This window comes from Pongo pygmaeus, chromosome 5, assembly GCF_028885625.2.
Source record: "Pongo pygmaeus isolate AG05252 chromosome 5, NHGRI_mPonPyg2-v2.0_pri, whole genome shotgun sequence".
Taxonomy (NCBI): Eukaryota; Metazoa; Chordata; class Mammalia; order Primates; family Hominidae; genus Pongo; species Pongo pygmaeus.
Genome location: NC_072378.2, coordinates 150,194,713 through 150,222,555, shown reverse-complemented (window position 1 = coordinate 150,222,555; position 27,843 = coordinate 150,194,713). Strand labels below are relative to the sequence as shown.

The 27,843-nt window shown below is 42.9% G+C and overlaps 2 protein-coding genes across 3 annotated transcripts in view; one reads left to right on the top strand and one right to left on the bottom strand.

The window, feature by feature from the left end:
• PCMT1 (protein-L-isoaspartate (D-aspartate) O-methyltransferase) overlaps positions 1–25,588 on the bottom strand; it is a 60,114-nt gene extending 34,526 nt beyond the window's left edge. The window contains exons 1-3 of one of the 2 annotated variants that reach the window (XM_054491990.2): positions 24,821–25,588; positions 3,609–3,713; positions 1,705–1,736 (exon numbers count right to left, since the gene is read on the bottom strand). In XM_054491990.2, coding sequence (XP_054347965.1) covers positions 1,705–1,736; positions 3,609–3,713; positions 24,821–25,049 — 366 coding nt within the window. In that variant the 5' untranslated portion in view covers positions 25,050–25,588. The remainder of the gene's footprint in view (positions 1–1,704; positions 1,737–3,608; positions 3,714–24,820) is intronic. The other variant, XM_054491991.2, reaches the window with a different exon arrangement.
• On the top strand, positions 13,703–15,385 carry LOC129038681 (large ribosomal subunit protein eL19-like). The gene has a single exon (XM_054491992.2). It carries the CDS (start codon positions 14,727–14,729, stop codon positions 15,309–15,311), a length of 585 nt encoding a protein of 194 aa, XP_054347967.1. The 5' UTR covers positions 13,703–14,726; the 3' UTR covers positions 15,312–15,385.
• Positions 25,589–27,843: the final 2,255 nt, after the last annotated feature.

The following is a 27,843-nucleotide window of genomic DNA, read 5'->3' as shown; positions in this document are numbered from 1 at the left end:
CCCGTCTCTACTAAAAAATACAAAAAACTAGCCGGGCATGGTGGCGGGCACCTGTAGTCCCAGCTACTCGGGAGGCTGAGGCAGGAGAATGGCGTGAACCTGGGAGGCGGAGCTTGCAGTGAGCCGAGATGGCGCCACTGCACTCCAGCCTGAGCCACAGGCGAGAGTCCGTCTCAAAAAAAAAAAAAAAAAAAAAAAAGTTAGCCAGGCGTGGTGGCGGGTGCCTGTAATCCCAGCTACTAGGGAGGCTGAGGCAAGAGAACTGCTTGAACCTAGGAGGTGGAGGTTGCAGTGAGCAGAGATGACAACATTGCACTCCAGCCTGGGCACAAGAGCGAAACTCCGTCTCAAAAAAAAAAAAAAAAAAGGCTGGGCCCAGTGGCTCACGCCTATAATCCCAGCACTTTGGGAGGCTGAGGTGGGTGGATCACAAGGTCAGGAGTTCAAGACCAGCCTGGCCAACATAGTGAAGCCCCGTCTCTACTAAAAATCCAAAAAATAAGCTGAGTGTGGTGGCGGGCACCTGTAATCCTAGTTACTCAGGAGGCTGAGGCAGGAGAATCACTTGAACCCAGGAGGCGGAGGTTGCAGCAAGCCAAGATCGCGCCACTGCACACCAGCCTGGGCAACAGTGTGAGACTCCATCTCGAAAAAAAAAAAAGAAAAGAAAAAAAAAAGAAAAGCTATTGTTCTTTCCTACAAAATAAAACAAGAGCAATCATTCAAATACTGACATTTAAACCCTAAAAAAAGGTTGGGCACAGTGGCTCATGCCTGTAATCCTAGCACTTTAGGAGGCTGAGGTGGGAGGACTGCATGAGCCCGGGAGTCAAGGCTGCAGTGAGCTGTCATGATCATACCACTGCATTCCAGCCTGGGTGACAAAGTAAGAAGTTGTCTCAAAAAAATAAAATAAAACCCAAGAAAACTCCTAACTGCTAGATCACTCAAAGTCAGTCCTTCTCAAGGAGCTATGCAGCTTAATGGCTCTTATACTTAACCACTCCCTAATGAATTTTCCACATAAAATGTGAAATAATATTCAACTTGAGATTTCTATAAAATGTACATTATACTATTTAAAATATTATCTCCTTTAATTCTCTACTAAATAACCTTTTATGTTCAATTTTTACATATCACAGATACTGACAATCACCAAAAACTTTAATATGCCAGTTTCTACCTTAAAAAGCTCCTTCTGGGCCGACCGAGCACGGTGGCTCACGCCTGTAATCCCAGCACTTTGGGAGGCCGAGGCAGGCGGATCACGAGGTCAGGAGATCAAGACCATCCTGGCTAAGACCATGAAATCCCATCTGTACTAAAAATTTAAAAAATTAGCTGGGCGTGGTGGCGGGCACCTGTAGTCCCAGTTCCTGGGGAGGCTGAGGCAGGAGAATGGCGTGAACCCAGAAGTGGGAGGTTGCAGTGAGCCAAGATTGTGCCACTGCACTCTAGCCTGGGCAACAGAGCAAGACTCCATCTCAAAACAAAACAAAACAAAATTCCTTCTACAGACCCTGTATTAAGAATAAGATGTTCAAAAAAGAAAATGATGTTTATTACCAATTCACATAACTCATAGATGATAAATTGATATAACTAAAAATTTAAAACTTTCTTTAAATCTTTTTTACTAAAGAAAATGATTATAGAAAAAAATGTGATCCATTTGTAACCAAGTGAACAAACTTAACTTACCATGTGTGGAGCACTGATTGTTGCTTGGAAACCTGTAAAACAAGAAGAGAACTACTGATACAGTCAGCTGTAAAAATATACTATTTCACATAATTTCTTTTCTACCATCCATATGTTATTTTTCACAATAATTCTTTTTTTTTTTTGAGACGGAGTCTTGCTGTGTCACCCAGGCTAGAGTGCAGTGGCGCGATCTTGGCTCACTGCAAGCTCCGCCTCCCAGGTTCACGCCATTCTCCTGCCTCAGCCTCCCGAGTAGCTGGGACTACAGGCCCCCGCCACCACGCTCGGCTAATTTTTTGTACTTTTAGTAGAGACGGGGTTTCACCGTGTTAGCCAAGATGGTCTCGATCTCCTGACCTCGTGATCCACCCACCTCGGCCTCCCAAAGTGCTAGGATTAGGATTACAGGCATGAGCCACTGCACCTGGCTTTCACAATAATTCTTTTTTAGTTTTTATGATCTCAAGAAAATAAAGCTTACTTCTATTAGAGTACTGTCACCCAGCAGTTAAAATTAGAAAATATAATCATGCCAAAAGGTAATGTGCTCATCTAGTAAAACAGTCCCTCTAAAGTACGGCAGCTAAAAATTTCTTCTCCTGTAGAGTCAGCTAAGAAAGGAAGAATTTCAGTAAGTTGAGAGTTGATATATTTTTGGCTTGTTTTTCCTTCAGATTGTTTTTTAAAAATAAGTTTTCGTATGTAATAGGTATACAAAGTCTGTGCAAAATTAAATTGCTTCATATTTCTGTCAACTTAAAAAAAAACTACAATAACTGAAAAAGTAGCTTAAAAGACCAATAAACTACTTCATTTTATTCTTTATCTTATCATCTAATGTTAATTCACACAATCTTTTCATGGTTCTTAACTTTTAGTTTCTTTTCTTCTGGTGTTGCTTTCTCAAAACTTATTTACCTGCTTCTTTCTGCCTCTGAAGCAAGTTTCACTGAGCGGTGGTAGCAGGTGCCTTCGGGGTTCAGAAGCTCCCCAGGATCTTCTCTGCTGACTGTTATAGTGCTTCAAAAGAAGATAGCATGGCAGCCGACTGACAGAATCCTGAGGCACTTCTAAGCCTCAAAGGCGCCCACTGCCAAGGCTCAGCAGTTCAGCAAAACCTGCTTCAGGAGAAGGAGTTAAATACAGGACTTTCTAAAAACAAACACAAGCCAAAAAAGCAGGGCAAATAAAGCAGAGAAGTCATTAATAACTTAAGCACACTTACTGATTTAAATATTGATTTAAAAAATTAATCCTAACCTGAAAACTAATCTTTAGTCAACACTAAGGCCCCTAAAGAAAACTCAGCACTCGGCTAATACTGTAAGTTTTCATTAAAAGTTTTTTTTATGGCAGGGTGGGGTGGCTCATGCCTGTAATCCTAGTGCTTTGGGAGGCCAACGTGGGCGGATTGCCTGAGCTCAGGAGTTCTGAACCAGCTTGGGCAACACGCTGAAACCCCGTCTCTACTAAAATACAAAAAATTAGCTGGGCTTGGTAGCATGCACCTGTAATCCCAGCTACTCGGGAGGTTAAGGCAGGAGAATTGCTTGAACCCAGGAGGCAAAGGTTGCAGTGAGTCGATATTGCGCCACTGCAATCCAGCCTGGATGATAGAGTGAGACTCCGTCTCCAAAAATAAAAGTTTTTTTCACTAAAATATTTTATTTCAAAAAATGTTTTTAATTCTTTATACATATTATATATTGTTCGAGAAAACAGAAAAACATACATAATTTTATTAAAATAGGTATGTTTGGAATTATGAAACTCGCTGAGTCATAAAATTCAAATTAAGAAGGTAATAATAGATAAATATCTGTGTCCCAGGCTTTTTCTACTTCCAAAAATCATAAAGTAAATGATAAAAACTGTGATATTTTCAGAAATCTAAAGCTTACCTATTGATTGTGGAGAATCCATGTATGGGTTACATTTTGCATAGTGGGAGCGGTCTGTAGCCAGCATCACTTCAAATACTTTATCTGTCTTGATGATTCCATTTTCTGAAACAAATGAGGCAAATATTTTCAGAAGAGAGAGACATGATCAGACATATTTTAGAATAATTACACCAGCTGTGCTGTAGAGACTGAACTGGAAGAGAGAATGATTGGAAGTTGTTGTAATGGCCCAGGTAATGGCAACCTGGTTTCTTTTTTTTTTTTTTTTTCTGAGACAGAGTCTCACTCTGTCGCCCAGGCTGGAGTGCAGTGGTGCAATCTTGGCTAACTGCAAGCTCTGCCTCCTGGGTTCACGCTATTCTCTTGCCTCAGCCTCCCGAGTAGCTGGGACTACAGGCACCCGCCACCACGCCTGGCTAATTTTTTGTATTTTAGAGACAGGGTTTCACTGTGTTAGCCAGGATGGTCTCGATCTCCTGACCTTGTGATCCGCCCACCTCGGCCTCCCAAAGCGCTGGGATTACAGGTGTGAGCCACCGCACCCGGCTTCTTGCTGTGTTGCCCAGGCTGGAGTGCAGTGGTGCCATCTCGGCTCACTGCAACCTCTGCCTCCCAGGTTCAAGCGATTCTCCTGCCTCAGCCTCCCAAGTAGCTGCGACTACAGGTACATGCCACCACACCCAGCTAATTTTCTGTATTTTTAGTAGGGACGGGGTTTCACTGTGTTAGCCAGGCTGGCCTTCATCTCCTGACCTTATGATCCACCCACCTCAGCCTCCCAAAGCTGGATTATAGGCATGAGCCACCACGCCCAGCCCAACCTGGTCTTTAGTAACAGCAAGGACACAGAAAAGTAGAAGGATAACGAGTTATATTTGGTAGGTAATATATACCTGACTGACTGGATTTGGGGGTGGGAATGGGGGTAATCATTGATATGCTGATGCCATTTATCGATTTAAGAAATCCTGTAGAAGGATCATAGTTAAGGGGTAAAAAGGTAAGTTATCTATTCAGTTACAGGCTTCAGATCATACAACTGGAGATATTCTGTAGTCAGCTGGACACATGGATCTGGAGCTCAGGAAAGAGACCTAGAATAAAGATTTCTATTTATTATGGATGGCAACTGAAGCAATCAAAGTGAATTCAAAGTGGCCAGAGAATAAATAGAGAAGACAAACAAAGCCAACATCTAAAAGATATGCAAAGAAAACAGAGCCATCGAAGATGATGAGCAGTCACAGAGGCAGGATGCAGACCAGACCATACTGTTGTAGAGCCAGGAGAAGTGAATTTCTCAAGAAGGAAAGCAAGATCAATAATATATATTTGCCTTCCCCAACAATTAGTTGAGATTAAGGCCGGGTGCAGCGGCCCATGCCTATAATCTCAAAGTCTGGGGAGGTCAACAGGGAGGATAGCTTGAGCCCAGCGGCTTGAGACCACGCAAGGCAACATAGTGAGGCCGTCTCCACAAAAAAAAAAAAAAAAAAAAAAAATTTAATAACTGGGGATCATGGCACAAGCATGTAGTCACAAATACTCAGGAGGCTGAGGTGGGAGAATTGCTTGAGCCCAGGAGTTTGAGGTTATAGTGAGGTATGATCATACCACTGCACTCCAGCCTGGGTGAGAAAGCATGACCCTGTCTCAAGGCCAGGCACGGTAGCTCACACCTGTAATTCCAGCACTTTGGGAGGCCCAGGCGGGCAAATTACTTAAGGTCAGGAGTTTGAGACCAGCCTGTCCAACATGGTGAAATCCCATCTCTACTAAAAATACAAAAATTAGCCAGGTGTGGTGGCGCACCCCTGTAATCCCAGCTACTCAGGAGGCTGAGACAGGAGAACTGCTTGAACCCGGAGGCTGAGGTTGCAGTGACCTGAGATCGTGCCACTGAACTCCAGCCTGCGTGACAGAGTAACACTCGGTCTCAAAAAAAAAAAAAGAATCCTGCACAAATACGTGCTAACTCCCCTTTTCCTCCCCATTACCAACATCATCATCCATTAAAGAAGGTGCAGGGAGCTATACTAACAGGAGGGGGTACACAGTGAACTCTGTCCACAAAATGCCTAAAAGTAGGAAAAAGAAAAAAAACAATCAAACCAATGCCATTCAAATCTAATGTAAAAAGAAAACTAAATGCAAATAAAAACATTTCTGCTGATTAAAGAAAACCAGTATTTAAAACTATACTCTAAGAAAATGTGCCAGGAAGTAAACATATTACCAGGAAGAATTAACTTCAAAATACATTCTAATGAAACTATTAGATTTTAAAGGAAAGGAAAAAAATTCTCAAAACATCAAGGCAAAAATAATTAGCCAGGCTGGCACGGTGGCTAACGTCCGTAATCCTAGCACTTTGGGAGGCTGAGGCAGGTGGATTACTTGAGGTCAGGAGTTCAAGACCAATAGGGCCAACATGGTGAAACCCCATCTCTACTAAAAATACAGAAATTAGCTGGGCGTGGTGGCACATGCCTGTAATCCCAGCTCCTAAGGAGGCCGAGGCACAAGAATCGCTTGAACCCAGGAGGAGGAGGCTGCAGTGAGCCGAGATCATACCACTGCATTCAAGCATGAGCAACAGAGCAAGGCTCTGTCTTTAAAAAAATTAAAAAAGAAAAAAAAAATTAGCCATGCATGGTGGTGCATGTCTGTGATCCCAGCTACTCAGAGACTAGGGTGGGAGGATTGCTTGAGCCTGGGAGGCGGAGGTTGCAGTGAGTCAAGATCATGCCACTGTGCTCTAGCCTGAGTGACAGGGTGAGACTCCAACTCAAAAAAAAAAAAATTTCAACACAAAAAGATCAAATTACCTATTATAATAAGAATTTTAAAAATTAGGGGCTAGGTGCGGTAGCTCATGCCTGTAATCCGAGCACTTTGGGAGGCCAAGGCAAAAGGATTGCTTAAGCCTAGGAGCTCAAGACCAGCCTGGGCAACAAAGGGAGACCCCATTTCTTTAAAAAAAATTTGAAAATTAGCCAGGTGTGGTGCCATGTGCCTGTGGTCCCAGCTACTTGGAGGCTGAGGTGGCAGGATCACTTAAGCTCAATAAGTTGAGGCTACAGTGAGCCGTGATTATGCCACTGTACTCCAGCCTGGGCAACAGAGTAAGACCCTGTCTCAACACAAACAAACAGGTCGGGCATGGTGGCTCATGCCAGCACTTTGGGAGGCCAAGGTGGGTGGATCACCTGAGGTCAGGAGTTTAAGACCAGCCTGGCCAACATGGCAAAACCCTATCTCTACTAAAAATACAAACATTAGCCGGATGTGGTGGTGCGCACCTGTAATCCCAGCTACTCAGAAGGCTGAGGCAGGAGAATCGCTTGAACCTGGGAGGTGGAGGTTGCAGTGAGCCAAGATCGCACCACTGCACTCCAGCCTGGGTGACAGAGCGAGACTTCGTCTCAAAACAAACAAACGAACAAAAAATTAGGTCACTACAGGTTTCTTAAGAGGAACAAACAAGCCGGATGCAGTGGCTCACGTCTGTAATCCCAGCAATTTAGAAAGCCAAGGTGGGTGGATCACTTGAGTCCAGGAGTTTGAGACCAGCCTGGGTAACATGAAGAGACCCCATCTCTACAAAAAACTTAAAAAATTAGCTGGACGTAGTGACGCATACCTGTAGACCCAGCTACTCAGGGGACTGAGGTGGGAGGCTTGCTTGAGCCTGGGAGGTCAAGGCTGCAGTATGCCCTGATCATGCCACTGCACCCTAGCCTGGGTGACACAGTGAGACCCTGTCTCAATAAATAAAAATAAAAATTAAGAGCAAGATTCAAAGCAAAGTAAGAATAAAGCAGCATTTTCAAGAAATTCAAGGAAAGAAAGTGCAAGTCACCATAAAAAGGAGTGAACGGCTAGGTGCGCTGACTCATGCCTATAATCCCAGCACTGTGGGAGGCCAAGAAGGTAGGAGGATCACTTGAGCCCGAGTTGAAGACCAGCAAAAAAAAAAAAAAAAGGAGTGAATTACTGATATACCCAACATGAATGAATCTCTTTTTCTTTTTTTTTTGAGAAAGAGTCTTCCTCTGTCGCCCAGGCTGGAGTGCAGTGGCGTGATCTCGGCTCACTGCAACCTGCCTCCTGGGTTCAAGCGATTCTCCTGCCTCAGCCTCCCAAGTAGCTGGGATTATAAGCACCTGCCACCACACCCAGCTGTTTGGTATTTTTAGCAGAGACAGGGTTTCACTGTGTTGGCCAGGCTGGTCTCGAACTCCTGACCTCGTGATCCACCCACCTCAGCCTCCCAAAGTGCTGGGATTACAGATGTGAGCCACCGCACTCAGCTTGAATGAATCTCAAAAGCACTAATCTAAGTGAAAGAAGCCAGACGAGGAGACTATATATGATTCCATTTTTAACACATTCCAGAAAAGCCAAAACCATAGTGGTAGAAGGCCCGTCTGTAGTTGCTAGGGGATAGGAGAAGGGAGGAGATTAATTACAAAGAGACACCAGAAAACTTTTTGGGTGAAAGAAGCGTTCTATAGCAGAGATCAGCAAACAACTGTAAAGGTCCAAATAGTAAATATTTTAGGATTTGCAAGCCATATAATCTCTGTTGCAACTACTAAGCACTACCACTGTGGTGTGAGAACAGCCAGAAACACTATATAAATGAAAGTGGCTGTGTTCCAATAAAAATTTATAAAACCAGGCAGCAGGCCAAATTTTGTCTGTGGCCTGTAGTTTGCTGACCCATGTTCTACATCATAATGAAGTTGGTGGTTACACTTTCTGTTTGTCACATTTTTCAAATTGTATTCTTACAACTGGTGAATTTTTATATAACTTATACCTCAATAAAGCTGATTTTTTTTAAGTGTAAGCCAACGATTTTATACCCAGCCAAGCTGTCCTTCAAATATCAAGGCTATAGGAAGGAAAAAAAACATTTTGAATATGCAGGAACTCAGAGAATGCTGTACACACAAGCCCTTTCTGAGGAATCTTCTAGAGGATGTGTTTCATCTAACCAAGAGATAACCAGGGATATGCTGGCAAAGGACACATACCCAATTGTATAGCAAAGACAAAAATAAGGATAGGAACATGGGTGAAATAATAGCACTTAAATGTTATATGTTCTGACAAAGTAGAAAGAATACAACTAAAAACAATGGGAGAAGGAAAAAAGGGAAAGTAGAATTAGATCACTGACTGTTGTACAGGTGATAGAAGGAATCAAAGGATACCATTTCACAGTGATAAACCAGATAGTTAAAAAAAAAAAATGTATTTTTTTTTTGAGACAGAGTTTCACTCTTGTTGCCCAGGCTGGAGTTCAGTGGCGTGATCTCCGCTCACTGCAACCTCCACCTCCCGGGTTCAAGCAATTCTCCTGCCTCAGCCTCCTAAGCAGCTGGGATTACAGATGCCCACTGCCACACCCAGCTAATATTGTATTTTTAGTAGAGGCGGAGTTTCACCATGTTGGTCAGGCTGGTCTCAAACTCCTGACCTCAGGTGATCCACCTTCCTCGTCCTCCCAAAGTGCTGGTATTACAGGTATGAGCCATCATGCTTAGCAAAAAAAAAATAAAAAATAAAAAATAAAAAAATAAGGTCAATTAACGACACTATAAAAGGTATAAATACAAACTTTCCAAGTAACAATGAATATTTTTTAAAATTAGCAAAAAAGGCACATCAAATAGAAAAAACAATGTAAATAGTAATAAACTAACAAAGACAAACTTATATGGTCTTTCCATTTTAAAATATAAATTTTGGATAAATTACCCAAATAGAAAATATTATTTCTACACAAAGAAGCGTAGGCAAGCTACCCAAAAAGTTTATTAGAATAAAACATTGAAAGCATTTTTAAATTTTTATTTATTTTTTTTTTATTTTTTGAGACGGAGTCTTGCTGTGTCCCCCAGGCTGGAGTGCAGTGGTGCGATCTTGGCTCACTGCAACCTCCGCCTCCCGGGTTCACGCCATTCTCCTGCCTCAGCCTCCCGAGTAGCTGGGACTACAGGCACCCGCCACCACGCCCGGCTAATTTTTTGTATTTTTAGTAGAGACGGGGTTTCACCGTGTTAGCCAGGATGGTCTGGATCTCCTGACCTCGTGGATCCACCTGCCTCGGCCTCCCAAAGTGCTAGGATTACAGGCGTGAGCCACCGCACCTGGCCGCATTATTTTATTTTATTTATTTATTTAGTTAGTTAGTTAGTTAGTTAGAGATGGAATCTCACTCTGTCGCTAGGCTGGAGTGCAGTGGTGCGATCTCGGCTCACTGCAAGCTTCGCCTCCAGGGTTCACGCCATTCTCCTGCCTCAGCCTCCCGAGTACCTGGGACTACAGGCGCCGGCCACCACGCCTGACTAATTTTTGTATTTTTAGTAGAGACGGGGTTTCACCGTGTTAGCCAGGATGGCCTCAATCTCCTGACCTCGTGATCTACCCGCCTCGGCCTCCCAAAGTGCTGGGATTATTGGCATTGAGCCACCGCGCCCGGCCCCATTTTTTAATTTTTAAAGAGATATGGTCTGGCTTTGTTGCCCAGGCTGGAGTGCAGCGGCACCATCATAGCTTATTATAACCTCAGACTCCTGAGTTCCAGTGCTCTTCCTGCCTTAGCCACCCCAACATCTAGGCCTACATGTGCATGCTACCACACTCGGCTAATTTTTAAGTTTTTTTTTAGAGAGTGGGTCTTGCTATGTTGCCCAGGCTGGTCTCAAATTTCTGGCCTCAAGTGATCCTCCCACCTCAGCTGAGATTACAGGTGTGAGCCCCTGTCCCTAGCCTGAAAGCATTTTTTTTTTTAGTTTTAAAAGCAGAGTAATAATAGCAGTGATATTCGCTTAATGTTTACCATGTGAAAGATACAGTACTAATAAACAGAATCATATGTTGTCTCAAATAAGCCTATAAAGTAGGCACTATTATTATTTCATTTGACAGATCATAACATTGAGGTTAGAAAGACTAGTTAAGTAGTCCAAGATAACAGAGCAAATAAGCGGTAGGGTTATTCAAATTAAGATGTTAGATTTCTATGATCACTTCACTATACTGCTACTAACATATTCAAACAGCTTAGTGAGTTCTACTAATTCATTTCCCAAAATAATTCTTGAGTGGTTCATTTCCCCTGAAATTAATTCAAATTCCAGAGGGTGATTCATAGACTCTCAAAGTCACAAGAGGCTTTAGGAGCCATTGAGTCTAACTTCATAAATTGGTACCATATTCTCTTCTAAAAGAGTTCCATTATTGTGGTTCTTACTAGCTCATTCAGACCACTCTGATTATTAGACAATTTCCCTGTATTAAGATGAATCTCCCTTTTCATAATTCACTCACATGAAACTCTTAGTGTTATTCTCTGAAGCCACAAAGAATATATTGAATTTCTATCTAGTCAACCATTTTTTACATAAAGATAAATCATGACTACCTCAAGCTTTATTTTTTTCAGGTTAGGCAGCTTCACTCAACACTGCCAATTATTCATCAATTTTTGAAACCATCATCATATTCACTGTATTCATTCTTCTCTAGATGGATACTTAAAGTGTGACGTCTTGAAGATTTTACTTGAGGCACATTCTAAAAATCAAAGTAAATTAAAGAAATCACTTCCTTCAAGCTCAATAATATACTTCTATCAAATTTATGTGAGCTTCTTTGGCTCTATAGATATGAAGGCATATGGAAGTTACTAAAAACTCTAAATTGTTATTAATAGCATGCCATCAGTCATTTATTAAAAAGCTGAACCCATCAAGTCTCAGAATAAAGCTTTTTTAGGCATTACTGGGTGGTTTCCAAAATTTTCACAAGTTTCTTATTTATTTTTGCCCAGGACCCCATGTTCTAAAAGATGCTTAAACCAAACTATTATATATTTACTAAGTTATCAAATAATTTTTCTATCGTTGGTAATCTATGATATATATAACTGCCAGCACCCTAAAATATTTCTAACAAACAGAAAAGTAATTTGATGTTTTACTTTGCATGTACAGGCTAATTAGGGGTAAACATGCAATTATCATTAGGCTTTTCTGAAATAGAGAACAGCTTGAGAGCCACCCATATCCGATCTGCTTGCCGCCCTAGGGTCTAAAGACCCTAATTAAATGATTATAATAATGGCTAATGTTGGTCCAAATATGCAACTGATCCTAATGAAAACAGGATTCAAAAAGGAGAATATAATAGAATCCAAGCTGTCAGCCAAATAATAAAAACCTTGAAAAAATTAGGGTCATGGTAAGAAAAATATGTTTCTTTTCCCAACTTGAAGCGTGGGTGAAAACGGGCACAGAGGATAAATCAAATTCCAGGAAAAAAAACAAAAACACTATACAACAGTTATGATTTACATATAAGGAAAACTAAAATGTAGCAAGATTTAAAGCAACTGATGAAGCATTAAAAAAAGGAAAAACATTTGACAGTCTTCAATAGCAGAAAGGTCTGTAATATAGGAAACAAAGGGCAAGGAATAAACTCAATACACTACATCGTTCAGCAAAGTATGGATACAGTCATAAATATTAATGACGGCTACTGATTTTCAACTTTTGAAATCAACAATAAGGTGCAGAAGATTTATTTACTGCTCAAAACAAAATGTAAATGTTATCAACTTTGACAATGTAAAAGAACTGTCAATCAATTAGGAAATGACAGCGGGAACCCCCTAATACCCTTTCTTACCAAGTAGATGGGTGAAGAGGTAGTGTCAGTTTATAAATTATGGAACAAGAAACAGAGGTTAAAGTCTATTACTCAAAGTTACAAAGGTAACCACAAAAGAGGAACCAAAAACCATGATATAACTATATGAAGGAAGGGGATAGGTCTGTATTGTGTAAATACTCATCCATCTTGGCAGGAGGTCAGCAGATGATGTCTAAAGTAGATAAAACATGAAACATCAGTTTAAGCATATGATTTAGAGATACGAAGATAATCACAAGAACCTAAAACAGTTAAAAGTGGTTCACTCTAAACAATGAGTCTGGGAATGGGGAAGAATGTTGTTTTTCATTATAAGCTCATCTTATTCTGTATCTTTTAAATATGTACATATATTACTTGATTAAAAATTAATATTCTCAATTCTATCATAGATAGTATGTATGTGTATATATTTATGTACACACACACACACACACATCACCCTTACAATTAGCAAGATACAGCAAGGACTGCTTTACTTTCATAGTGATAAAATTTTATTGTATGTATGTATGTATGTATGTTTGTGTGTGTATATATTTCATGTTTTATCTATTTAGACATCTGCTGACCTCCTGCCAAGATGGATGAGTATTTACACAATACAAACCTATCCCCTTCCTTCATATAGTTATATCAGTTTTATATATGTGTGTATACACACACACACACACACACACACACACACAATTTTCTTTTTACCTGCATCCTCTATAATCCAGTATATAGTGATAGAATTATTTGGGTGCCTTCCCAATTAGTCTCCCTGTGATTATGTGAACCGTTACAATTAAGTTCTTGTCAATGGAACATACGTAGAAATTATGGATACAACTTCTAGAACATGCTCTTTCTGTTTTGTTTTGTCTGTTTTTTGAGACGGAGTCTTGCTCTGTGCCAGGTTGGAGTGCAGTGGCATGATCTTGGCTCACTGCAACCTCTGACTCCCTGGTTCAAGCGATTGTCCTGCCTCAGCCTCCTGAGTAGCTGGGACTACAGGCACGCACCACCATGCCCAGCTATTTTTTGTATTTTTAGTAGAGACAGGGTTTCACAATGTTAGCCAGGATGGTCTCAATCTCCTGACCTCCTGATCCGCCCACCTCAACCTCCCAAAGTGCTGGGATTACAGGCATGAGCCACTGCGCCTGGCCCAGATCATGCTCTTAAAAGGAATGGGTGTTTTCCTTTTTCTCCTGCTTACCTCCCCATTGGCTGCAAGAGGGAAATGGTGAAGGTCAACTATCTTTAACCTTGTAGATGAGGGAAAGAGCAGAGCAACAAGAGAGGAGTCTAGGTCTTCAGCACCATGGAACCACCATATTAGTCTTGAACTGTTTGGATTGCTATGGGAGAGAGAAACTTATTTTGTTTAAGGTATTGTGGTTTGGTCTTTGTTACAGCAACTGAACAATGTACCCTCACGCACAAGGCATATGAAGAGGCAAATAAGACCAGCCTGAAGAACAGGATTGGAGTTGGAGCATGGGAGTAAGCTATATAAGACTCTAAAAAGGCCTGGAAAGGTAAGCAAAAGGTGTTTACACCTGATACAGTAAGCATTAAGAAGCCTAAGCAGCAAAGTGACATAACAGAAATCAGTACACTAGGAAAATCAGTATAATGTGTAGAATGGATTGGATCTGAAGGGAGGGAAAGTGAAAAGTATGACAACCAATCAGACACCAGGTATGTTACTCGTAAGTTTCAACTACGAACCTGGGCTGGGATGGTATCAATGAAAATATGGTGAAAGGGATGGCTATGAAAGGCATTTGTAAGAACTGCTGAGTTAATCTGATGACAGTCTGAAACAATCAGTGATTATTCTAAGATATATGATCTAAGGGAATAGAAAAATGCTGAAAACTCTGGCAGAAATAAAAAAATAAAGAGGGCCTGTGTTGGTATGAAGCACTGAAAATACAGGTAAGAAAAAAGGCTGGGCGCGGTGGCTCACGCCTGTAATCCCAGCACTTTGGGAGGCCGAGGTGGGTGGATCACCTGAGGTCAGGAGTTTGAGACCAGCCTGGCCAATATGGTGAAACCCCGTCTCTACTAAAAATACAAAAATTAGCCAGATGTGGTGGCAGGTGCCCGTAATCTCTGCTACTCGGGAGGCTGAAGCAGGAGAATCACTTGAACAAGGGAGGCGGAGGTTGCAGTGAGCTGAGATCCCGCCATTGCACTCCAGCCTGGGCAACAAGAACAAAACTCCATCTCAAAAAAAAAAAAAAAGAAAGAAAGAAAGAAAATAAGCTGCAGATGGATTTCAAATCATATAGAAACTTTCCAAGCTTGTTACAAGGTTACATCTAAATAAAAGAAATATTACCTTATTATATTAATTTATAAGACTTGGGTTTCGCTGCTGCGGCCGCAGCCATGAGTATGCTCAGGCTTCAGAAGAGGCTCGCCTCTAGTGTCCTCCGCTGTGGCAAGAAGGTCTGGTTAGACCCCAATGAGACCAATGAAATCGCCAATGCCAACTCCCGTCAGCAGATCCGGAAGCTCATCAAAGATGGGCTGATCATCCGCAAGCCTGTGACGGTCCATTCCCGGGCTCGATGCCGGAAAAACACCTTGGCCCGCCGGAAGGGCAGGCACATGGGCATAGGTAAGCGGAAGGGTACAGCCAATGCCCGAATGCCAGAGGTCACATGGATGAGGAGAATGAGGATTTTGCGCTGGCTGCTCAGAAGTTATCGTGAATCTAAGAAGATTGATCACCACATGTATCACAGCCTGTACCTGAAGGTGAAGGGGAATGTGTTCAAAAACAAGCGGATTCTCATGGAACACATCCACAAGCTGAAGGAAGACAAGGCCCGTAAGAAGCTCCTGGCTGACCAGGCTGAGGCCCGCAGGTCTAAGACCAAGGAAGCACGCAAGCGCCGTGAAGAGCGCCTCCAGGCCAAGAAGGAGGAGATCATCAAGACTTTATCCAAGGAGGAAGAGACCAAGAAATAAAACCTCCCCCTTTGCCTGTACAAACTGGCCTCTGTGATTACATAGATCAGCCATTAAAATAAAACAAGCCTTAATCTGCAAAAAAAAAAAAAAAAAAAAAAAAAAAAAAGACTTGGATAGCTGTTAACCATCTACCCCACATTTCTTCTCTGCTATCAACATGTCTGGAAAAACAAAAAGAAATTAACAAAACCTTCACCTTTTTCTTCCCATTCAGAATGATTAGACATGATAGATGCTAAGTAGAGGCTGAGACACTCCCAAAGGACTTTCTGTACTGAAAAAGTCTGAAAGGAATTAGTTTTAAATTCACAATATGGCTCACGCCTGTAATCCCAGCACTTTGGGAGGCCAAGCCGGGCAGATCACGAGGTCAAGAGATTGAGACCATCCTGGCCAACTTGGTGAAACCCTGTCTCTACTAAAAATACAAAAACTAGCTGGGCATGGTGGCGTGTGCCTGTAATCCCAGCTATTCGGGAGGCTGAGGTAGGAGAATCACTTGAACCCGCGAGGCGGAGGTTGTGGTGAGCCGAGATCGCGCCATTGCACTCTAGCCTGGGCAACAAGAGCGAAACTCTGTCTCAAAAAAGAAAAAAAAAATTCACAATATAATTAAGGAAGAATTTTATGTGATGGCAAGTCATGGTAAAGCATATTCTCTAAGTACCAGAGATTATTTTAAAATATGTACCTTTCTCTGCCAACCAATGGGGAAAAAAAAATAAAACGGATCTTTCACTATACTATAATAACTTTTAATTGATACATAGTATTTAGATGTTATTTCTCAAAGGATATGTTCCTTGGATTCTTTTACATCTCTAACAAACTACAATGTTATACAAAACCTAAAATGCAGGTAACATTAGAAGTTAATGTTAAACTTCTGTAGCTGGCTACTAAAACACATACACTCCACAAGTAATTTCATGCAATCCATAACACTATTAAAAAGAAAAAAAATTGGGCCAGGCGCAGTGGCTAACGCCTGTAATTCCCAACACTTTGGGAGGCCGAGGTGGGCAGATCACAAAGTCAGGAGTTTGAGACCAGCCTGGCCAACACAGTGAAACCCCGTCTCTACTAAAAATACAAAAATTAGCCAGGCGTGGTGGCACATGCCTGTAATCCTAGCTACTCAGGAGGCTGAGGCAGGAGAATTGCTTGAACCGGGGAGGTGGAAGTTGCAGTGAGCTGAGGTTGCGCCACTGCACTCCAGCCTGGACGACAGAGCAAGACGCCGTCTCAGAAAAAAAAAAAAAAAGAAAAAGAAAAAAAATTGGTCGGGCGCAGTGGCTCACTTCTGTAATCCTAGCACTTTGGAAGGCCAAGTCGGGTGGATCACTTGAGGTCAGGAGTTCGAGGCCAACCTGGCCAACATGGTGAAACCCCAGCTCTACTAAAAGTACAAAAATTAGCTAGGTATGGTGGCACGTGCCTGTAAGTCCCAGCTACTTGGGAGGCTAAGACACGAGAATCACTTAAACCGGAGAGGCAGAGGTTGCAGTGAGCCGAGATCACACCACTGCATTCCAGCTCGGGCAACAGAGTGAGACTCTGTCTCAAAAAATATTTTTTTTAAATCATAAAATCTAGGTACAAGGGACCACTGGGGAAAAAAATCACAGAATCTTGGATTTGGAAGGGTCCTTAGAGATCTAGTGTACATTCAAATCTGATGACAAAATCCCTTCTACAATATCCCTTACAGTGAAATGGTCAACCATTCTTTGCTTCAACATATTCGGTGACAGAAAACACTTTTTCAAAGCCAACTTTTTGATTGTTAGGATAGCTTTGTGAATACTTACTTATAATGAGCCAAAATCTGCCTCCCATTTGTCCTGGTTTGACCCTCTACTACATGACATTTCTTCAAATTTAAACACCACTGCTCCCTAAAGGTTTTGCTAAACCAAACCACCTCCATCGCTTCAAAGCACCATGTAAGATGCTGATCCTCTTGTTATCTTCATCACCCTTATCCGATAATCTTTAGTTTTACACTGCCACCCTGAAAGCATTTAACCAAAGCTAAATATAATATTAATAAAAATATTTTTGTAACAGTACAATCGAATCTTTCCCCTCCTACAGCCTAAGATCTCATTAACTAGAATGTAATACAGCCAAGCATCAAGATCTACTGCAATCCAAAAGAACCTTCAGTGATGGCAGATCTATTCTCTATCTGCACTGTCCAACAGGTGGTCACTAGCTCCATGTGGCTACTGAGCTCTTGAAATGTGGCTAATATGACTAAAGATATAAATTTTTAATTTTATTTATTTATTTTGAGACAGTTTCGCCCTTTCACCCAGGCTGGAGTACAATGGAGCGATCTCAGGTCACTGCAACCTCCGCCCCCCGGGTTTAAGCGATTCTCCTGCTTCAGCCTCCGAGTAGCTGGGATTATAGGCTCCTGTCACCATGCCCAGCTAATTTTTGTATTTTTAGTAGAGACGGGTTTTCGCATTGTTGGCCAGGCTGGTCTCGTACTCCTGACCTCAGGTGATCCACTCACCTCGGCCTCCCAAAGTGCTAGGATTACAGGCATGAGCCACCATGCCCGGCCAATTTTATTTATTTTTATATAATTTAAATTTAAATATACACATAGGATTTCAAGTTTACTTACTAGTACCTATCCATAAGACTGGCTTGAAATAAGTCAAAATGAGAAGGCCTCTGGACTTTGAGGCTCCAATTTCTTAGGATTTTACTAGCTAGTTCTATTTTTCCCATGTACATACAAAAGTAGTGGAATATTAAGACTAAATGCTGGCTGGGCACAGGGGCTCATGCCTATAATCCCAGCAATATTGGAGACAGAGGCGGGTGGATCATTTGAGCCCAGGGGTTTGAGACCTGCCTGGGCAACATGGCAAAACCCCATTTCTACCAAAAAAAAAAAAAAAAAAAAAAAAAAAGGCCAGGCATGGTGGTGTGCATCTGTAGTCCCAGTTACTCGGGAGGCTGAGATGGGGGGCGTCGCTTGAATCCAGGAAACGGAGGTTGCAGTGAGCTAAGATCACGCCACTGCACTCCAGCTTGGGCGACAGAAAGAGGCTCTGTCTCAAAAAAAAAAAAAAAAGGGAAAGAATAAATGCTCTTTTCTACTAGCAACACCTACTAGTGGCTAAGAACTGGTGCTGTAGATAGAATTAGAAAATAATTTCATTATTTATAAAAGTAAATGCTTTTAGGATATAAAAACTACAAATCATCATAATTCTTGCATATTCAAATGCCTACTAAAAATCTCGACTTAAATGTCTTATAAGAAAAGCATTCCTCAAAATAATCTCCTGATCTCCCACAGTCCCCTCCTCACAGAATAAACGTGGCTGCTCACTTATTCACCATTTCCAATTTAGAAAATGGCAAATCATTCCAGTTGCCAAGGCCTAAAACCTTGGTGTTGGATCCTTGCCTCCAATCTTTCTCCCAGATCCTAAATCCAAATCTGGAATTCGCTATTTCTTCTGCCTGGAAAGCTTATCCCAAGTCTACCTGCATGATATGTGGATACTCCTCCAGCAAATCTTTGGTCTAATGATACCTTACTGAGGCCTTCTCTACAACTATAAACCTACTGCCCCACACACTCTGTCCTCCCTCCCTACTTTGTCACTTATCATGTGACATACTATACTTGGCTGCTCCCATTAGAAGCTACAAGAGGGAGTGGATGTTTGTTTTGTTCACTGCTGTATCCCCAGTGCCTGTCATATAGAAAGCACTCAAATATCAGCTGACTAAATGACAAATTCCATAAACATTATATATGTAAAATGACAAAATCAAGAATGCAAAAGAAACATAAGTAGAAATAATTGATCATTAGGCGAATGGACTGAATTATTTTTACAAATAAAAATAGATAAAAGAACAATTGCTTTCAGTGGTCAGTAGTTTCCTTTTACCCACAGGGAATATGGTCCAAGACCCTTAACAGATGCCTGAAACCGCATACAGTACCAAAGCCCATAGAGCCCATACAGATGCTCAACATTTTTTTTTTTTTTTTTGAGACAAGGTATTGCTCCATCACCCAGGCTTGAGTGCAGTGGCATGATCTTGGCTTACTGCACCCTCAACCTCTCGGGCTCAAGTGATCCTCCCATCTCAGCCTCCCATGTAGCTCATGTAGCTGAGACTACAGGCATGCACCACAATGCCCAGCTAATTTTGTTTATTTTTTGTAGAGAAAATGACAAATGTTATTTTCACTATGTTGCCTAGGCTGGTCTCGAACTCCTGGACTGAAGCGATCCTCCTGACTCAGCCTCCCAAAGTTCTGATTACAGGTGTGAGCCACCGCACTCAGCCCTCCTTAACTTATAACAGGTTTATGTCCCTTATGACAGGTTTATATCCAGTAAAGCAAAAAACTTGTAAGTTAAACCACTGTTAAGTCAGGAACCATCTGTACGTTGTTTTCTTCCTATACATAACATACCTATAATAAAGTTTAGTTTATAAATTAGGCACAATTAAGAAATTAACAAAAATAATGAATAAAATAGAACAAGTATAATTACATGCCAGCACCATTATTCTTGCACTTTGGGTCCATTATTAAGTAAAATAAGGATTATTTGGACACAAGCCCTGTGATACTGTGATAGTCACTGCTAACCAAATAGGCTACTAAGTGACAAACGGGCAGGTAGTGTAGACAGCATGGATATGCTGAACAAAGGGATGATTCATGTCACGGGCAGGATCAAGTGGGACGTCCAGAGAGTTCCTCACGCTACTCAAAACAGCACACAATTTAAAACTTATGAACTGCTTGTTTCAGGAATTTTCCATTTAATACTTTCAGACCTCAGTTGACTTGGGGTAACTGAAACTTCAGAAAGCAAAACCATGGGATAAGGGAGGGACTACTGTATAGCATTTGAAGCCTATCCATTAAGTTAACCTCCCACAAACTCTCTGGTTTAAATACCCCTGCTCCAGAACATCACCTCACCTACTCCCACTATCTTCCTAAGTTTTACCATGGCTTGAAATTATCTCAATACAAGTAGGAAGCAAACTCTAATATAAACATTATTTAAATAGTCACATTCCCTGGATTAAGCAGACTCACAGTTTTAAATTAAGCTAATTTGTTTCACGAGCATATTACAAGTCCATAATCATAAAATAATTGTATTTTTCATTTCTAGAGACCTGTGCTGTCCAATATGTTAACTACTGGATACATGTGGTTATTTCATTAAGTTAATTTTTAAAAAATCGAATTTCAGTTCTTCAGTTGTCCACATTTCAAATGTTAAATGCCACATGTAGCTAGTAGCTACCACACTGGACAATATAGAGAACATCACCAAGCACTCTATAGGGCAAGACTGCTATAGACTTTTTCTAAAACATTATTCTAAAGCATAAAACTGATTTAGCTGAAATGCTGGCAGAATTCAACCTTATAATTTTCAATTCTCCATGTCACTGGTTCTCAAAATGTGGTCCCTGGACCAGCAGTGGCGCCACTTACAAATCTGTCAGAAATACAAATTCTCAAGCTCCAGCAATCTGTGTTTTGAAAAGCTCTCCAGGTGATCCAGGAGATTTTGAAGCATGCTCAAGTTTTAGTCACTGTTCTAAGTTACTTAAGAGTGGTTATGATATCAGCCATGACATAAGAAATCTACCATTACAATCTAAAATATTCTATAAATGATGCATCAACTATGAAATCATACAACCACAGTCCTATTATGATAGATTTTAATACAAAAGGAAAACAAAATATTCTTAACAAATTAATTAAGCTTCATTTCTTAAAAAAACAAAAACAAAAACAAAAAACCATTGGCCAGGTGCGGTGGCTCACGCCTGTAATCCCAGCACTTTGGGAGGCTGAGGCAGGCAGATCACCTGAGGTTGGGAATTCAAGACCAGCTGACCGACATGGAGAAATCTTGTCTCTACTAAAAATACAAAATTAGCTGGGTGTGGTGGCGCCTGCCTGTAATCCCAGCTACTTGGGAGGCTGAGGCCGGAGAATTGCTTGAACCTGGGAGGCAGAGGTTGTGGTGAGCTGAGATCCTGCCATTGCACTCCAGCCTGGGCAACAAGAGCGAAACTCTGTCTCAAAAAAAAAAAAACCATTAAAACTGTAATTTCCTTCCCCTTCTAGTAAGCAGGGCCCTTTTCATTTCAACATCAACACAATCACATTTTTATATTTTTCTGAGATTTCAATTAAAAGCCTTTAATTTAGGAAGAATATACACAGTAGAATAATGAGGAAGGAAGGCAATATTTTCAAATTTTATGTCAATTGCAATTTTCACAGGAGCAAATATTACTTTTATAATAAGCTAATAAAAAGAAATCTATTAGCTAGAATTACCTCAGCAAGAAGTTGAAACTAAAGTTGCACAAGTGTTACAAAAGAGGCTAAACAACTATACTACTCTAATTTCCTCTTACCAATCATAAATCTAGTATAAAACTATTCGCAAAATCAACATCTATGTATGTTAAATATTCCTTACTAAATTTCCTGACAGAAAAACATCCTTAGAAATTTCAGCTAAGAACAGTAATGCAATACATTAAAGTGATTATGAAACCACCGGGAAAAGATCTATCTAGTCTTGGCTTACCACAAATTTGGCCCAAAAAGGAGAGACTTTAAGAGCCTGATTGATTACAAATTTCTGCCACAGCCAAGTGCCTACTATGATAACCTACCGGTGGAAAATTACTTAATCACAATTTGTGTACAAAATGTTTCAGGTACATATACTGCAACAGAAGGCACTGAGATCATGTTAAGGGATTTCGTAAAAATATTTACAACCTATTGAGCTTATGTACCATCCATGAGAACCCAAATCATACTTCATACTACTGTTGTAGTACATAAATGTCCATTTCCAATCAAGCATCATTCCATAAAATAAACCTGACAATGCTTGACAAAATATTGACATCTAGGTTGGGCGTGCTGGCTCACGCCTGTAATTCAAGCACTTTGGGAGGCCGAGGCAGGCAGATCACCTTAGGTCAAGAGTTTGAGACCAGCCTGGCCAACATGGTGAAACCCCGTTTCTACTAAAAATACTAAAAATTAGCCAGGCGTGGTGGTGGGTGCCTGTAATCCCAGCTACTCGGGAGGCTGAGGCAGAAGAATCGCTTGAACCCAGGAGGCAGAGGTTGCAGTGAACCAAGATCACGCCATTGCACTCCAGCTTGGGAAACAAGAGCAAAACTCTGTCTCAAAAAAACAAAAATGTTGACATCTAAACATTCACCATGGCCAGGTGCCGTGGCTCACTCTTGTAATCGCAAAATTTTGGGAGCCTGAGTCCAACAAATCGCTTGAGTCCAGGAGTTCAAGACCAGCCTGGGCAACATAGCAAGACCCCATCTCATAAACTACCAAAAAAAAAAAAATCCTACAAAAATTAGCCTGGCATGGTGGCACCCCTGTACTCAGGAGGCTGAAGTGGGAAAATCGTTTGAGCACAGAAAGCAGGGGTTGCAGTGAGCCGAGCTCACACCACTGCACTCCAACCTGGGTGACAGTGAAACGCTGTCTAAAAAAAAAATAAATAAACATTCTGTTACCAAACACTAAAGACTCAGATTCCACATTAAGTATTGTGCCCCCACCAAAAAAAAAATCCAAAATGACTAATATATTAAGTACTGGCCGGGCGCGGTGGCTCATGCCTATAATCCCAGCACTTTGGGAGGCCGAGGTGGGCGGATCATGAGGTCAGGAGTTCGACATCAGTCTGGCCAACATAGTGAAACCCCTTCTCTACTAAAAATACAAAAATTAGCCAGGTGTGCTGGCGTGCGCCTGTAGTCCCAGCCACTCAGGGGGCTGAGTGAGACAGGACAATTGTTTGAACCTGGGAGGCGGAGGTTGCAGTGAGCTAAGACCGCGCCATTGCACTCCAGTCTGGGCTACGGAGGGAGTCTCTGTCTCAAAAAAAAAAAAAAAAAAAAAAAGTACCAACCATGTGCCAAACAGTACTCCTAATTTCTCTCAATTACCTTTCTCTGTCTAGCACAGATTTAGGCATATAACGGACACTTAGTGGGCATTTATGAAACAAAGGGATGACTATTAAATTCTTAGAGAAGATTAAGAAAAAAAAAATTTTTTTTTTGAGACGGAGTTTCCGCCCTTGTTGCCCAGGCTGGAGTGCAGTGGCAAGATCTTGGCTCACTGCAACCTCCCCGTCCCGGGTTCACGCGATTCTCCTGCCTCAGCCTCACAAGTAGCTGGGATTACAGGCAGGCACCACCACGCCCGGCTAATTTCTGTATTTTTAGTAGAGACGGGGGTTTCACCATGTCGGCCTGGCTGGTCTCGAACTCCTGAACTCAGGTAATCCACCCGCCTCGGCCTCCCAAAGTGCTGGCATTACAGGCGTGAGCCAACGAGCCCAGCCAAAAAAAATTTTTTTCCCTTAAGGAAATTACAAATCGAGTTGGGAGATAAGACAAACACATGAAAAGCTAAGTAACACAGGACAATTAAAAATACCATGTGACAAGATATGATTACTGCATAGTAGCAAAGAATGCTATAAATTCTGACCAGTGAGGTTATTATAGACTGCGGCCCTTGTAGTCTCCCAACAAAACGGGGACGCTATATTTCGATTTAAAAAAAGAAAGTGACACAGCACTCATCCTATCCTAAAATTATCATCAGAAGAAGGAATACAGTAACTAAGGAGAGTGATATAAAGAAACTCCACACAAGGTTTTTAAAGCCTATGGTAGCCCTGAAAAAAGTTAGAACATCAGACACACAACCGTTTGCTGATCCAGGACCTGCAAAGGCTCCTGAAACACAAGGCTCTCAGGAACAGCATCCCCTGTTCTTTCTCCGCCCCCACAGAGCTTTCCACTGGACAGCCGCCCGATAAATTTCTCCCAGCATCTGCAATGGCAATACTCTCATCTTCCTCCCCTCGCCTGTATCAGACGGTGGCATCTTCCTCCAGGGGAAAAAACGGAGGGCGGGGGAGGCTGCATAAGAGGGAAAGCTTGCAGCGAGGTTGATTATGGAGGAGGAAGGTGAGAAAAATGCAGGGGACGAGGGTGAGGTCTCCTCAACGCCAGCCCACTCTCCATAAGGCCTAGCCCACACGCTCCCACCCCGAAGGCACGCCCCTCACAAGCCGGACCCGGACGCGGACCTGAGTGACAGCAGCACCACCTGTACTGCACTCCCTCCCCCAGGGCCTGCAGGGAGACAACTGCCCCTTCCCCCACCAGCAGCGGCCCCTGGCTCTTTCTCTCCCCTTCCAGTCCACATCGTCGATGAGTGACAGGTCCCGAGGGAGGCGACGGCAAGCGCACGCCGTTCGGGACTACCGGGGCAACTCTGCGCCGAAGCCCTCCAACGGGCGCGCGGGGGGGCGGGGGGGGGGAAACAGAACGTTCCGGACGGCCCAGGAGGACCCGGTCCAGGCCCAGCCTGCCCCAGCTGCCCTACAACGGGCGGAGGTGGCACTTACTGCGGAGATTGTGGATTAGCTCCGAGTGGCTGGCGCCGCCGGATTTCCAGGCCATCGCTAAGCACACTCGGAGCAGGTACAGAACCACCTTCAGCGCGACGACGGTGCCCAGCAGTTTTCCCAAGAGTGAGACCACCTCCCACACCGTCACCGCCCCGCTCGCGTCCCCGCTGTAGCTGCCGCTGTTACTGCCGTCGCCGCCGCTGCCGCCACTGCGCGCTCCCGGCATGCCCCGCGGCACGCATGCGCTCTGTGACGCTGCGCGGCTTAGGGTGCGGCCGGGTGGGGCCGAGGGCGGGGGGAGGCGTGTAGCCCAGCCGCCCGCCCCTGTGGCTGCTACGGCTGCCAGGGGACTGCAGGGAGGCCGGGCTGAGTCAGCGCCACTGCCGCTGCTGCGTGTCCCTTTCTGAGGCCTCGGACCGCACCGCCTTCGCCCTGCGGCCAGGCTCGGTAGCCTGATCAGTCGCGTTCCCAGCTGCGTCTCCGGTCACCGAGCGGGACGGGGGGATGGCGGGGTCGATCTGTGCAGACGCTGCTAGTGGTTCCGCAGTCGCCGCTGGGTCAGCTGTTTCAAGCGGCAGATCTGCTCCTATAGATGTTCCAGATTGTTAGACGGTGGGCTTCATCCGTCCTACCTCGCCCAACCCAGTTGACTAATATTTGGGTCGGTGGAGCCCGAATAATACAATAAGAAGAAAACCCAACGACAAAGGCCCTCTCTAACCCGAGTACACCGGCCTCTGGCTTTGTGACAAGCACGTCACTGTTAGGCTAGCAGAGACTTTGGAACCCTGGTTCTAAAACTCTCAGAGAGTGGAAGAGTACCAGGACATGGGGTGGGGGTTGGGGCAAAGCTTTGCTCCCTTAGAATAATACGAACGTAAAGAGTTGCGATTGGTTAAAAAATACCACTGTGTCCTTTGGTGAACGTGTTATTCTCCCGACGTAAGTGTGCATTTTCACCTAATTAAGCCTCACAAATTCCACCGTGGCTTTATTGCTGTCAGCTCTGCAAGACCATGAGTGAGAAGCTCACTGAGAGCATTGCTTGTCGCGTCCAAATCGCTGACAGAATCCAGCCATCATCTAGTCCAGTAATTTTTTTTTTTTTTTTTTTTTTTTTTTTTTTTTTTTTTTTGAGACGGAGTATCGCTCTGTCGCCCAAACTGGAGTGCAGTGGCGCGATCTCGGCTCACTGCAAGCTCCGCCTCCCGGGTTCAGGCCATTCTCCTACCTCAGCCTCCGGAGTAGCTGGGACTACAGGCCCCCGCCACCACGCCCGGCTAATTTTTTGTATTTTTAGTAGAGACAGGGTTTCACCGTGTTAGCCAGGATGGTCTCGATCTCCTGACCTCGTGATCCGCCCGCTTCGGCCTCCCAAAGTGCTGGGATTACAGGCATGAGCCACAGCGCCCGGCCTCCAGTAATCTTTTAGAAGGAAACAAAGCTAAGACATCTGTGCCACTATGTCAGCACAATTTTCAAATTCTAGTTCTTATCCGATTTTGTAAAATGTGACACTGGCCTGCTTCCAATCCAAAATCAACATTACCTATTTTCTGGGATTCTGTGACCATAAATGAAACTACAGGCAAAACTGGTTTCTTTTTGTTTTTTTGTTTTTGTTTGAGACGGAGTCTCGCTCTGTAGCCCAGGCTGGAATGCAGTGGCATGATCTCGGCTCATTGCAACCTCCACCTCCCAGGTCCCAGTTCAAGCAATTCTGCCGCAGCCTCCCGAGTAGCTGGAATTACAGGCACGCACCACCATGCCCAGCTAATATTTTTGTATTTTTAGTAGAGACAGGGTTTCACCACGTTGGCCAGGCTGGTCTTGAACTCCTGACCTCGTGATCTGCCTGCCTTGGCCTCCCAAAGTGCTGGGATTACAGGCATGAGCCACCATGCCTGGCTGAAACAGTGTTCTTTACTTCAATATTAAACATGAATAAAATTGCTGATTTGGGACTGTAACCCACTTAATATTTTCCATTTCATCTTTCTACAGTTTCTTGATGATCTTCCATTTGGAGAAAAGAAAAAAGTCAAATCCTTGATAGGAAACTGATAACTCTAAAGCTGACCCAGATGGATTGCATTTACATGCAGTGCTTCCGTAAACTGTCCCTGTGAAGTAGGACTACCAATATCACATAAAAACAACAGTAGCATAATGGCCCTTTTTAAAGAAACAACCAACATACAGTTATGAATACCTATAGTGTAAAAGAGGTTCATTTTTTAGATGAATAAGTCATACCTCTTGTATTCAGTAGGATTTACATTCTAATGGGGGAGGAATATGCATCTGAAGAAAACTAACATAAAATATATCCAAAATATATGTCATTAGTGGTCTAGATATCAAATGCTAGCTCACGCCTGTATTCCCAGCACTTTGGGAGGACAAGGCAGTTGGATCACCTGAGGTCAGGAGTTCGAGACCAGCCTGGCCAATATGGTGAAATCCCGTCTCTACAAAAAAAAAAAAAATTAGCCAGGCATGGTGGCACACACCTGTAGTCCCAGCTACCCTCGAAGCTGAGGTGGGAGAATCACTTGAACCTGGGAGGCGGAGGCAGAGGTTGCAGTGAGCTGAGATTGTACCACTGCACTCCAGCTTGGGCCACAGAGTGAGACCCTGTCTTAAAAAAGAAAAAAAATGGTGTTGATTTAGATCAACATTGGCTGGGGTCATCAGGAAACGGTAAAGGAAAGAACACATCCTTGAAGGATAGGCAGGATTCTGAGGAGTAAAGAGGAAGGGAAGAATATTATAGGTGTAACCAAAAGCACAGAAGGAACCTAGAAAACTGATTCCTGGGCCGTTGACAATAGGTATCACAAACTTCATTCTTAATCATGCACATAATTGAATTGACCAAAGCTAGGCAATTGGCATCAAAACTAAAACTGGAGTCTTTCAGAATTCCAACTCCAGGCTCTGACAGTGTGTATTAACTTTGAAGCAAAGTATTTGCTTGGGAGACAAGAGGGAGAGGTTTAGGATAGTAGGTTGGCACT

Coding starts and splice junctions, on each gene's coding strand:
- LOC129038681 (XM_054491992.2), top strand. CDS start 14,727: ATGAGTATGCTCAGGCTTCAGAAGAGGCTCGCCTCTAGTGTCCTCCGC.